Source organism: Marmota monax, unplaced genomic scaffold (assembly GCF_021218885.2).
Source record: "Marmota monax isolate L192 unplaced genomic scaffold, Marmota_monax_Labrador192_F-V1.1 WCK01_AAM20220418_F8-fsc00173, whole genome shotgun sequence".
NCBI classification, from domain to species: domain Eukaryota; kingdom Metazoa; phylum Chordata; class Mammalia; order Rodentia; family Sciuridae; genus Marmota; species Marmota monax.
This window is the reverse complement of record NW_026694620.1, coordinates 478,277-491,380: the sequence shown is the minus strand read 5'-3', so window position 1 is coordinate 491,380 and position 13,104 is coordinate 478,277. Positions and strand designations below refer to the sequence as shown.

General features: G+C 42.2%; 1 protein-coding gene across 2 annotated transcripts; it reads left to right on the top strand.

Moving 5' to 3' along the window:
• Positions 1-1,582: 1,582 nt before the first annotated feature.
• Kcnj2 (potassium inwardly rectifying channel subfamily J member 2) lies at positions 1,583-12,600 on the top strand. 2 transcript variants are annotated; one of them, XM_046422685.2, is made up of 2 exons: positions 1,583-1,716; positions 7,510-12,600. In XM_046422685.2, the coding sequence occupies exon 2, from the start codon at positions 7,724-7,726 to the stop codon at positions 9,005-9,007; it is 1,284 nt and encodes a 427-aa protein (XP_046278641.1). In that variant the 5' UTR covers positions 1,583-1,716; positions 7,510-7,723; the 3' UTR covers positions 9,008-12,600. The 2 variants fall into 2 exon arrangements, with proteins under 2 accessions (XP_046278641.1, XP_046278640.1); XM_046422684.2 differs by lacking the exon at positions 1,583-1,716 and adding an exon at positions 2,303-2,483.
• Positions 12,601-13,104: the final 504 nt, after the last annotated feature.

Sequence of the window (13,104 nt, the reverse complement as noted above, 5' to 3'; positions counted from 1 at the left end):
CTAAACAATTAAGGTAAAGATTCTATTCTGAAAATCAAATTTCTTGCCCAAAACATTAATATTTCTTCAACTTTCTCTTACCAGATGTAACCTTTACGGTATGTCATTCAGTCCATGGGAGAGGTGGATAAAGATGATGCTGATGATTGTTGAGAAAGACTGAGATGTTTATTATGTGCCTTTAATAGATGCAGCCAATCATCTTAAAACTTTGTACTCATTTCTGTAATGATTTTTTTTTGTATCAAATTGTCTTCCCCTGTGGTTTATTCATTTTACTTAGAATAGACTATTAAAGGAAAAAAATTTCAACCCAAGTTTCAGAAAACTGGCATTTATTTCTGCATGATTGATTTTCAAACAGAGCTCATTACCTGGAGTCAAAAAGAGAAAAAAGTGTTGCCTTTCTAAATGCATTTGGTTCAGAAAACTAATAGCCATCTGCAGGTGCAACCATAGAATCATAGGAAAGAAGAGAAAATATATAAGTGATTAATTTTCTTTTTCCATTTAGTCTTAATATATTTCAGGGTATTTATCTGACTCCAGACCATTTCTAAGAAGAAATCTAAGAGAAAGGGCATTTCTGAAGAAGCTTATGGAAGTGGGAGGGAGCTGTTAACTCATTTTTTATCCTTTGGCTGATATAGGATTTTTTTGTCTACCGGCAGGTTCTTTTAGCATTTGAGCTATGGCCTGGGTTCTTATGCATCCTTTTATAATAGCAAATATAATCCAAGCTATTTCTAAATAATACGTGACTTAATAAATGTTAAAGTAGACCTCCCTTGTGTGAGACAGTATTCCCACGTACAAAGCTTTAAAAGACAAAAAAGAGTTAGTAACAAGCCTGGGTGTACTGCATAATCCCTACAAACTAAACGGAACAGCACCGCCATTTGGTTATCAGAACAGTCACAGCACGTGCGTGACCTATTCCATACCCTTTTAATTCAAGTGTCTTGCTCAGAGCTACAAAACCAGGCACACTTGGTAACGCAGCATTAACTACGTAGCTGTAAAACCGAAGCACATTTCACCAGCACCTCCTAGGGGCCACGTGAGGATATGAGACTAGGAGGTGGGTACCCGCGCAGCGCCCTTCTTGGAATTGTCCGTTTCACATCTCTTAATCGCAAAAATTCACCCGAGCTGGACAGTCCAGAATAAGAGCTAGTTTGACGAAGTAGCTGGTGACTCAAGGAGCCCCTTAAAAGGTCTCATACACCGCCTGAAAGAGGCATTTGATCGCTTTAGGAAATAAACAGAATATATATATATACACACACACACACACACAGGAATTGCAAACACAGTGGAAGGAAAGGACTTTTAAATATGTCGTGTCCTTTAAGAGCGAAGCTTCGTTTGACACCGAAGAACTCAGAGATAATATGCGCTCACTTTTACACACACACACACAAACGCACACAGATGAATTTGCAAACTTCCAGACTCTAGACCCGGTTAACACTGAGCTGATTTTTAAGGGTCTACACGCTCTTGCCTGGTTGTTGGGAAGGAGAGTTGGGAGGCGCTGGTGCGAGGGCAGAGCTGAGTGTCTGTAGGAGTTGCTGTTCCAGAGAATTCATTACTCTCTAATTGTTCTGATTTTAGATCAGCAGAGCGTGCCGGGCGGTAGTGGAGGAAGAGATTGAGGGCGGACAAGGCGAGAGAGAACGAGCAGTTCATCCTCCAGGGAAGTCTAGGCGCTTTGTAAGTAATTCTCCAACAGTCGGGAGAAGAAATAGCCCAGCGGCTTAGCAGTCGCTACACTTGTGCGCGTCTAAATCCCGTGGGGTTCTGCGCGCGGGTCCCAGCCCCTTTCCCCACTTAATTGGCCGCTCCTCTGTGCGCTGCAGGTCCCGTTTGGAGAGACTGAGGGCTTAGGGTGGGAGGCAGGGTAAAGGAAGACGGCGGCAACGTCTCACCCCAGCACTGGCACGGCGCAGGCCCTTCGAAGCGGAAAGTGTGGGGCTAGGAGAAGGGTAGGAAGCTTTGCCCAAGGCCAGGCTGCAATTAGGCAGCCGCAAAAGCCCGGACGCGGACCTTCCCACCTGCTGCTGTCCCAGCTGGGCCGCAACTTCCTCCTCCCCAGCCGGGCCCGACTCCCGGACCAGGCTGGGAGGGTGGAGGGGGAGGAAGCGGCAGCAGGTTCCCTTGGCAGGCTGCGCCGCGGGAAGCGGGTGTAGCATCCACCCCTCCCCGCCGCGGTTCCCGGGGCCACCGCGTGCGATTGGCCGGCAGCGGCCGGGGGGCGGAGTCAGAAGGGCCGGTATCGCATGTACCGCCTCAAAAGAGCCCAGGATATTGCAGAGCGCACTGGAGCCCTGGCCAGCGCGCAGCCTTCCCGGCGCCGGCAAGCTGGGTCTTGGGAATTCTGGTTTGCTTCGGCTCACTCAATTTTACAAACCACTGGATCTTACATGCCTCTGTACCCCCCACTTCCACTCCATGTCCCCATGCTCCTGTGCCAGCAACAGGTAAGGGCTGCTATGTGTTTTCTTCACTCCTTCTCTCTCGCTGTGTGTCCTCGGAAATGGACTCGGGCCACCGTGCCCTAAACTACCCTGCCCTGCTGCTCGAGAGGTGCCCAGCTGTCACGTTGCTGTAGTGCTCCCCCACGCTTTGGAGTCCCAGCTCAAGCCTATATAGTTTGTGTGCGCACCAGAACACCCTCGGAGCTAAAAATACTGAGACATGCTTGGAACAGTTGAGCAATAGAAACAGATTTCTCTGCAGCATCTGTTTGTGCTCATAACTTCCAATGCACCAGCTGTAGTGAGATACTGGGTTTGGAGGCAAGGGCTACAGTCTGCGATTCTCCCTCTAAGAAGGGTGATCATAGAGGAAAGAAGGTGGCTGAGGGGTAGAGGTGAAACTCAAGCCCTGGTCTCAGACCTTGGCAAACCTTGAGACACAGCACTATTTATTTTCTATCCTTGGAGTCTTTTTTTTTTTTTTTTGATCATTTGTTTTGTTTTTTCGCTTAGTTAATTCAAGCATAGCTTCGATGTCTTTTTTTTTTTTTTCCCCTAGTTGATTCAAGTATAGCTTCAAGTTCCAAACAGAGTGAGTTTCTCAAAGTTGCTTTGCTGGGTTAAGAGAGCAGGAGCCAGAGTTGGATTTGAGCCTGAGAACCGCAAAACTTTCACATTGTATGTCACTCTGCCCTAAGCCATTTGTTATTCTTACTAATAATGGTATAACTGCCTAGCTTGAAGATACTGTGGTTTTAAGCAAGCAAAACCATCAAAATGACTTGATTCTGCAAAAATATTGCATCATAACATGGATTCATCATGACAGTTGAAAAAAAAAATAGAGATAGGAAACGGGTGGTTAGTTTGCTGCGTGTGTCAGGCTAAGCCTGTCAGGGGTGTGGTTACTAGGATGAGGCATGGATTCTGGAGATTTTCATAAACTCAAGAGTGTACCTGTTACAAAATAGGGCATTATTTGAAAACCGGTTTAGGGGTATGCAGAAAGGGCACATTGCCTTTTGCCATTTGTTTTCACATTAATAATCAATATATTGTAAGTTTTCCCTTGATAAATATGTTTTATATCCACTGTGCATTACCTTTACACATATCAGTTTCTTCTTGCTCACTTCCAAGCATTATATTTGTTTTTGCCATGATTCTGAGCAATCCTAATGTTCAGAAGGAGTGAGAGATGTTACTTCAAGGACAGTGGGAGGGGTGAGAGTTGAGGGTCAACATAATTTTATTTTGCTTTTTGCCCCTCCTCCTTATATGTTGGGGGGTACTTAATTTTTTGTTATTGGTATCCATAAGGAATATTTGTTTCACACCATTGTGAATGTGGTATTTTCTTTTTTTTTTTTCCTTTCTGTAAGAACATGGTCTTTCTATATCCTTCAGACTCTCCAGCTGAAGAATTGCTGGCTAGCTCTAGAGTCCTTGTATGACTTTTGAGTGGCCTGAAAGATTAAACACGTCTTTACCAAAACAGTTGGACCATTTCAATTTGTTTTATGTGTCTATTTTTGTTTACTAAATCTGTGTATTTTCCATCATATGCAAATGCTGAGCAATGTAGCATGCATTGTTCAGCACAAATGTCAGAGATGGCATTCACATAGATGGACTGGTGCAACTCCCGCCCCCCCATGGTCCCCTCCTCCTCCCTTCTGTTTACTGAGCTTCCAAGAGGTTGCTTTGCTAGCAGTTGTGCTCACGTAGCAACTTGTGCCCAGAGCACACTCAGGCTGGTCTATATGGCGTCAGCTGGGGAATAGCTGCTCTGAACAATCATTAGCAAATCTCTCTCTCTCTCTCTCAACCCTGCACATTTTCTTCTATGTCCTGTCCTTAGTCAGAAACTTTCTTATTCATTGTACACCAAGACCACGTGGCAGAACTATTCTCATTTGCTGTCATGATTATCTTTTCCATGGTTGTTATCTGCCTGTTGGAATTATTTCTTTTATGGCAAAAATAACTTATATTCCCTCCATTTGTACCATGTAACTCCTTGACCTTGTATTTATCCATAGCCCTCTCTCCTTTAATATCTACCTAAGATTGAAGTGCTGAACTATTTTTTTCCATTGCTTATGCTTAATTTTGGCTCAGCCTATAAATAGTCTTAACATGAACAGCACCACATGTGGCCTCTCAATTTCCCAGGAATACTTTCTGCATCATTGGTTATGGCTGGAGTGAAATGATTATTTGTGTCCATTGAGTTTACTTCAGGCCCCTTAGGTATTTGGGCTGATAGGGGAATTCATATATTGTTCATCAAATCAAATACCAACTCTCCAGAACTATAGCCATCAAGAAGTCAAATCATTTAATGTTCCCTAGACTCCTAATCAACTCTTTCTCAAAACATCAAATGGAATAAAGGTGCATAAAAGTCCTGTGTTTTAAATGAAAGCTTTTCCCAGATGTTCATGAGTTAGTGATTTCCTTTGACAGAGGAGCTCTTAAAGACGTCTCTGTTTGCCTAAAGTCACTTGGACATGTGGGCAGGGGAACAGTAAAGGGGATCTTTGTGGTGACTTACTAGGATAGTTACCCTATCAGACTTTGGCAAGTTTTAGTCTTTTGTTATGTAATTAGCTCCTCAGACTCTGAGTAGATACAATAAGAGTGCACACATATATACACATAAATCTGTTTGGGGGTATATTTATTTGAAGTGACCAAAGTTCCCATTTTGCCTTAAGCAAAAAAGAAAAAAAAAAAAAAGAAGAAGAAAAAGAAACCAACTCTTCTTTTCCCCTTTCCAGGAAGAAATGGTAAAATTTCTAAGTGATGCTCCACATGTGGAACAAATTCTGTCCTTAGCAATGGAAACAAGACAATAATAGTCGCTTGATACAGTCTATTTTCAAGGTTCTGAAGGCGGGCAGCTATTCATAGGAAGTTGGTATTGTGTGATTTGTGGAATTTAAACAAATGTCCTGGGGTCAAGATTTTTGGGAAGTCATAATGCAGCCTTTAGTTTTCATATGATGGTTATGTTTTAATCCGAAAAGAGTGCAGAAATAAGTCTGAAGAAATTTGAATCTGCTTCCTCATGTACCCCAGTGGTAACTTGGATGGAAGGATTGTTTTGAATTGTGAAGAGGGCATTTCTTGGTGTCAGTTTATAATAAAGGGTCCTAAAGCCAAGCAGAACTCAAAGATACTAGCACACTTTAAGGAAGTCTCTCTTTCCCCTTTTTCGGAAAAGTACACCTGCATTTAATGTTATATTTCTGTCTCTGTGTAGAAACGCTTGGCAATTCCATGTGAGCCAAATAAACTGAAATCCCTGTATTAAAAAAAAAAAAAAATCTTTCCATGCCCAGGATCTTGAATCCTGAGGAATATGATTCTTTTTTTCTTTTGTCCAAGTGCAAACTTCACAGGGAAGCAGACAAAACATTGAAGCAGGTGGAAATCTGGGAAGGCACAGTAACTTCTTTTTATAAAGTAATTCAAAGGCACTTTCAAATCGGGCATCATTTAGGTGTCAAAAGCTGCCAAAATGTAACACACATTGCAATTTTCACAGATGACTAATCTCAGGAAAAATGTGTTGGGGCACATTCTTGCATAATAACTTGGATGTGGAGGGAGAAGTCAAAAGATTGTAACGAGACATTTTCAAAGACAATGCACCTTGCCTCATTTTAAAGGGATGCACAAAACTAAGAGAAATGGTTTGCCTGATTTGTTTGCAGCTGGTTTGGCTGCCAATGGTTCTGTTAACTGCTTAATCTTAATGTGGCTTTGGGGCGGGGGTGGGGGAGGTAGAAAAAGTGGAGTCTTTGTTACCAGGGCTTCAAGAAATTTCTGATCCTTTCTATGTATTATTGTTCATTGTCCCCCTTAGACACGGGAGATGGATTTGATTGTTCCAGAAGTTGAGAATCACTGTTATTTTTTTAGTTCTAGGCTCTGTTAGCTTTGCCTATATGTATTTGGTAAGGAAAATGACTTTCTCTTAGGCTTTTGATAGTTAGTCAAGGAAAAGCACAGTTTCTTTGGAGCCAAGATGGGATGTCAAATCAAGTAGGCAGTTTTTACCTAGGAGAGAATGAGGCAATAGGAGAAAACTGAAAACTACTATTTGCTCATGTTAAGTAAAGGTGAGTGCCTTCTCCATAGGAACCTATTGCAAACAGAAGCACTCCAGCCGACTGGCATTATGAGCCACTTTGATTACAGAGTTGTCTCTGTTTGAGGGAACACAGCGTTGGACCCACACAAAATGGGTTCCTGCCTTATCTAAATCCGCTAAAGACCTGGTCTTTTGGCACAAAGGTGCTTACTTCCTAGCCTGTCATTACACATGGCAGTCCCATCTCTGGAGAATTTCAGGACTCTCATTGCTAGGCAACAGAATCGCTCTCTATTCCCCGGAGCAAATCTGTGTCTTCAAGTCAGAATCACTTGCACTAACTGAGATGTTATCAGGCATTTCTGCACAGTGGCTGCTTCCAGCGTGTGAAATGATGGAGCAAGCCCAAACAGTACCCAGCAGCCGGGATCCATTTCAGATGATTCTAAAGGCTGTCTGCTCAGTTTTATAATTTAGGCAAAATAGTCTGTACCTCCCAACTTCCACCTTGCCGTCAAGGGCTGGGATACTATCCCATAGTGCACATGCAAGTCTATTAATATCAAGGCTGCACTCACAAAATGTTCCCTAGACACGTCCTGGTTCTAACAGCTTTGCAACAAGCCTGGCCACCAGAAAGTCTTTCTTCTGTGTAAGGACTTGAGAACCTAGCAAGTAGAGAAGGCAAAAAGAAGATAGAATTCAGTGGCAAAAAAATGTGAGAGGAAAAAGAACCTGAAATTCTGGTGGAATTACTGTCCTAAATAACTTGATGAGTTTATGCTTTCAAATAAAAATTGAAAACAAAAATTAGGGGACAAAGAAATTAAAATGCCTGCAATTCAGTGCTTTCTCAGGGCAGGGTTTGTTGCCTTAGGACTCTCTTAAGAATGACTTCTGTAATGAATGGTCTGTCTTTCCTTGCAGGACATGTTCCCTGGATGTCTGCTGAGTTACTAAGGTACCTCTGCATGTCAGTTGACAGACCTTGGTAGTACCCCAAGGCTCCTGGAGACACCTATCTCTCCTCATTTTTTGTGTACGTGTCCTCACCGAACATTCAAAACTGTTTCTCCAAAGGGTTTTGCAAAAACTCAGACTGTTTTCCAAAGCAGAAGCACTGGAGTCCACAGCAGAAGCGATGGGCAGTGTGCGAACCAACCGCTACAGCATTGTCTCTTCGGAAGAGGACGGCATGAAGCTGGCCACCATGGCGGTTGCCAATGGCTTTGGGAACGGGAAGAGCAAAGTCCACACCCGACAACAGTGCAGGAGCCGCTTTGTGAAGAAGGATGGCCACTGCAATGTCCAGTTCATCAACGTGGGTGAGAAGGGACAACGGTACCTCGCGGACATCTTCACCACGTGTGTGGACATTCGCTGGCGGTGGATGCTGGTTATCTTCTGCCTGGCTTTTGTCCTCTCGTGGCTGTTTTTCGGCTGTGTGTTTTGGTTGATCGCTCTTCTCCATGGCGATCTGGATGCATCCAAGGAGAGCAAAGCTTGTGTGTCTGAGGTCAACAGCTTCACGGCCGCCTTCCTTTTCTCCATTGAGACCCAGACCACCATAGGCTACGGCTTCAGGTGTGTCACGGATGAGTGCCCCATCGCCGTCTTCATGGTGGTGTTCCAGTCCATCGTGGGCTGCATCATTGACGCCTTCATCATCGGCGCGGTCATGGCCAAGATGGCCAAGCCCAAGAAGAGAAACGAGACCCTCGTCTTCAGTCACAATGCTGTGATCGCCATGAGAGACGGCAAGCTATGCTTGATGTGGCGAGTGGGCAACCTTCGCAAAAGCCACTTGGTGGAAGCGCACGTGCGGGCGCAGCTCCTCAAATCCAGAATTACTTCCGAAGGGGAGTACATCCCCCTGGATCAGATAGACATCAATGTGGGGTTTGACAGTGGGATTGACCGTATATTTCTAGTGTCCCCAATCACTATCGTCCATGAAATCGACGAAGACAGTCCTTTATATGATCTGAGTAAGCAGGACATTGATAACGCAGACTTTGAAATTGTCGTCATACTGGAAGGCATGGTAGAGGCCACTGCCATGACCACGCAGTGCCGAAGCTCCTACCTGGCCAATGAGATCCTCTGGGGCCACCGCTACGAGCCAGTCCTCTTTGAGGAGAAGCACTACTACAAGGTGGACTATTCCAGGTTCCACAAGACTTACGAAGTCCCCAACACTCCACTTTGTAGTGCCAGAGACTTAGCCGAGAAGAAATATATCCTCTCAAATGCTAATTCATTTTGCTATGAAAATGAAGTTGCCCTCACAAGCAAAGAGGAGGAAGACAGTGAAAACGGAGTTCCCGAAAGCACTAGTACAGACACCCCCCCAGACATAGACCTCCACAACCAGGCCAGCGTACCTCTAGAGCCCAGGCCCTTACGACGGGAATCCGAGATATGACTGACTGATTCCTGCTCTGGAATATTTACTTTACTCCACAGTCTGTTGGTCAGAGGCCTGAAACAGTTAACAGACGACGGTACTGGTCAAGAGGTGGGTCAAGGCAAGTGGCCACCAGGGACTGAGGCTAGCACAATGGTTTCAAAGAAAGACTGTAAGCTCCATGATTGATGTAAAGCACTAACCAGGCCTTTGCGTGACCCGATGGCACATACGTGTTGTAGAATAAGTTATGGGCTTTTATGTGTTGTTTTGTGTTTTTACAAAACTTGAATTTGCAGGCAAGCCTTGGTTGGGTATCTGACTTATCCAGAATGCTTCTTTTAGGGAACAAGAGTGTTTTTAATGGCATAACAAAGGCAAGACTCTGCCTTAATTTTTTTGAAAAGCTGCTAACTACATGAACACAAATCGTATTTTTGTTGCAGTGTAGTTTTTCTTTTATGTAATTTAAAAGTCAGTGTTGAACTTTGTTGAAAGCTCATGATGCGCTTCAAAGTGGCAAGTATTTGGCTATTAACTGCCAAAACTGAGAGCCTGATTTTTTGGAGGCCAGTAATCTGTTTCCTAGAACTGATCTCTCTCTCTTCTCTCTCTTTCTTCTCTCTCTCTCTCTCTCTCTCTCTCTCTCGTTACATAAGGGCATTATGTAACACTAGCCAAATGGTAGCCTCTGGGTTTTTTTTTTTTTCCTTTCTCCTGATGTCAATGGGTTATCTAAAATTTTAAGTTAGACTACCTAAAATAAATACCAAAGATAATGCACATTTTTGCACAGTGGAGCTTATACTAAAAAGGAAACAAAGCCCCATGGATGGCCTTGAAATCAAGAGACAATAACTTTGAACCTCAGCAAGACCTCAAACCGCCTGTTCATTTTGCACCTTATTCACAAAACAGCATCAAACACGGAGTCTAGTAAGTGTAGTGCTTTTTAAATTTTGTTCTGTCATGTACCCTTCCTGTTGGAAGTAGAAGAGGAAGAACAAAGGGGAAGTACAGTCCACATACACATGCGTACATACACACAACATCAACATCTTTTCTATCCTGCTGGGTAATGCTGGCCAGATTAATGCATCAAGTGAGAGAGATGGTAACATGCTCTTAGATTTTTCTGGACTTCCCCTTTTTGCATGTTCCAAAATGTATTCCATAAGATGAGATCTTGATTGAACTTGGCACATATCCTGGCACCCTCCATGCAGCCATTGGTATGAAAAATAAATTGACTTAAACTTTTCAGTTGAGTTCATTTCCTCAACTGTCTGGACATTTCCAGCTGAACGTCACCTTAGAAAAGATGCCACGCCTGTCCTCCAGGCTTGATCTTCCCATTAGTCTGTTTGGAGTACATCCTGCACAGTCAGACAGGGCTGCACTTGCCAAACTGGGGGTGCAGAAAGAGGTGGACAGACCACTTGGATGCAGCATTTCAGCTCCAGTATTCAGGAGGGAGAGGAAATTTGCCTATTTTTATGACAGAGAGTAGGAATGAGAATATCCCAGTATTTTAGGGTCAAAAAGAGCCATAAAAATCCAACACAATCACAGGGAAAGGAGATAATAGTTTAAAAGGGGTCGAGTCCTTCTTTGTGTGCATTCTCGTGATTAATGTGAACCCATCTCTTTTGGAGCCCAGAGCAGTTTACTAGGGACACATTATTTTACAGAAGTTTCTCCTCCCTGGCTGCCTGCCTTGCTAGAAACGTTTTCCTCCTTGATTTAGCCCAATAGTGGAACTCTTCTACAGTTTAAAGTTCCCTATTTGTGAATTCTGGGGTTTCTGACTTTTCTTTTTAATTAGTCTCAAAATCAACTCTCTTATGGTATTATATTCTGGTATGCCATTAAAATACAGCTTGTTCTAAAGTCATATGTCTTGTAAATGGACAATCGTGATGGTCTCTGGTTCTTGAACAGCCATATCTGAACGCAGTGCCTGCAAAACTATGCCGGTTTCTGCTGTTTTCGAGCCTTCCAAGTTGGTGGGTTTGAAAACCGTGGTGATATTTTCATTGAAACTGAGAAAAAGATGCTAAGCACGTGGATGTTATTTTAAGTCCAGATTCAAAGGCAGGTTTGGGAAGTTGTTTTAAGAGTTGGAGGAATTGGGAACGCGAGATTTAATAGAAGAGAACAATTTGACTTTTGACAGTGAGAGGCTATTGAGGGCTTCAGCTGCTGCTATCATGATGTTTTGCAAAGGAAAACAATCAAACCAAAGAGTATTTAGTGATATGTAAATTACATGAAGATGCAGTGGAGCATGGGGGTGACCTCAAAGAAGGACCCCCAAACACACAGTGCTACCACTTAAAAAGACTTGAGATATTTGAAGGGGGTGGGTATGGGGACAAGGAAGAGGGAGGGACATCTTTCAACTTATTTCTGAAAAAGAGAAAAAAATCTAAAATTTCTGGTGCACAGGTTTGTTTTTTTTTCAAGAAAATTTTGCAGAAGCTATGTTTTTAAAGTGTACATTTTATAAAGTTTATCAGATATTTTCATATTTAAAGCCAAATGTAAATAGAAGTGTATAAAGGAAAAAAATTGCCATAGAAAGTATAATTTCAGTGCAGCAATTTCGGAGAGCTAGTACCTATATGCTACCGGTTAGCATGGTTTTAGCACATATTTACCAGCCTTATAAGGTTCGTATTGCTATGTTTTTCTGTTATTTATTTCAGCATGGACTGTTCAATTTGAAAGCTTTTTCTAGTTATTAGCATTTTAATAGTTACAAGCTTTAAGTGGCTATATATATATATATATATATATATATATATATATGTATTTTTTTTTTCTTGTCAAGAGCCAAGACACAGGTAATGCACGACATATATTGTTGCAGTTTACCTTCAAAATATTTGTCCTTTGACTGGGTCTCCTTAACTAGTGCATACCTGTCACTAGAATGCAGATGGAAGGGACTCACCGTGAATATCTGGGGTCGATTCCCAGATGTGTGCTGCTTCTCTATTGCAAGCAAAATCCTATTGAATTTCCTTAGGATGTATTCCCTTTTAAAGAATGTCTGCCCGTATCTGGATGGGCATTATATTTTTTGGGGGGAGGCATAGATTTCCTGGTTATTCTATTTTTAAATAAAAGGTAGACAAAGTGAATTCTATTTTGATTATTGAGAAAGGAATAGTTTTCTATCCCTCTAAGAGTATACTTGAATCAGACATTTTAAAGATGTCACTCTAGCACTGTAGTCATTTCCAAATTCCTAGAGAAAATTTGTTTGACTTCATTTTTTGTTCTATTGATGCATTCTTTCTTTCACCAGTTCCTTTCATCCCTAGCTCCTCCACCCCAGATCTTGGTGTTACACAGTCACCTCTCTGCCCACGACCCTCAGCCAACTAGAATTTCTTTTCTGGCGATGTTAGATTTCAGTTCTCGGCTATAGAGAGTTGAACAATTCAGGCCTTTGACAATCGTGATAGTTATTATTTTCCCATTTGCCATCCTTTTTGTATCTAAAGTCTTCCTATTGTACTGCACAAACCATGGGTTGTACATATTTTTATATATTATGTCTTATTTTATTATTTCTAAATAAAAACTTAAAAATTGAAAACAAATTTGTGCAAGAATGGTTGTTCCTCCTTATGATCACAGTAGAAATGCTCAGATATTTCCAAACAATAGGACATAAACCCTGATAGTTTGGGTGAATAGAGCCATAGAAATTGCCGGAACACACAGGTACACCAGAGGGGCAGATTACTTTAATCCAGGTTAAAGGAAGTCAAGCTCATGTTTTGTTTTTGTACAGAATGACCTAGGTAGAAAAGACCAAAAAAATGAGCAAACAAGACTCACAAAAATAAAATACAAGGTTTAGATTTTGATTCTCTGTTAAATAGTATCATTTAACTTTCCATTGAGCCTCAGCTATGTATAGGTTCTACCTTGTGTATCATTTTATCTCATTCTCACAAAAAATAAATCAGGGTATTATCATCTGTTACTGCAGATCAGAACTTAGAAAAGGGTGCTGTAAGGGCCAGAGAGTGAATATTTTTGGCTTCATGGACCAAAGAGGGTCTTTTCTCAAGGAAGCCACTAAGCCTATAGTCCAAAAG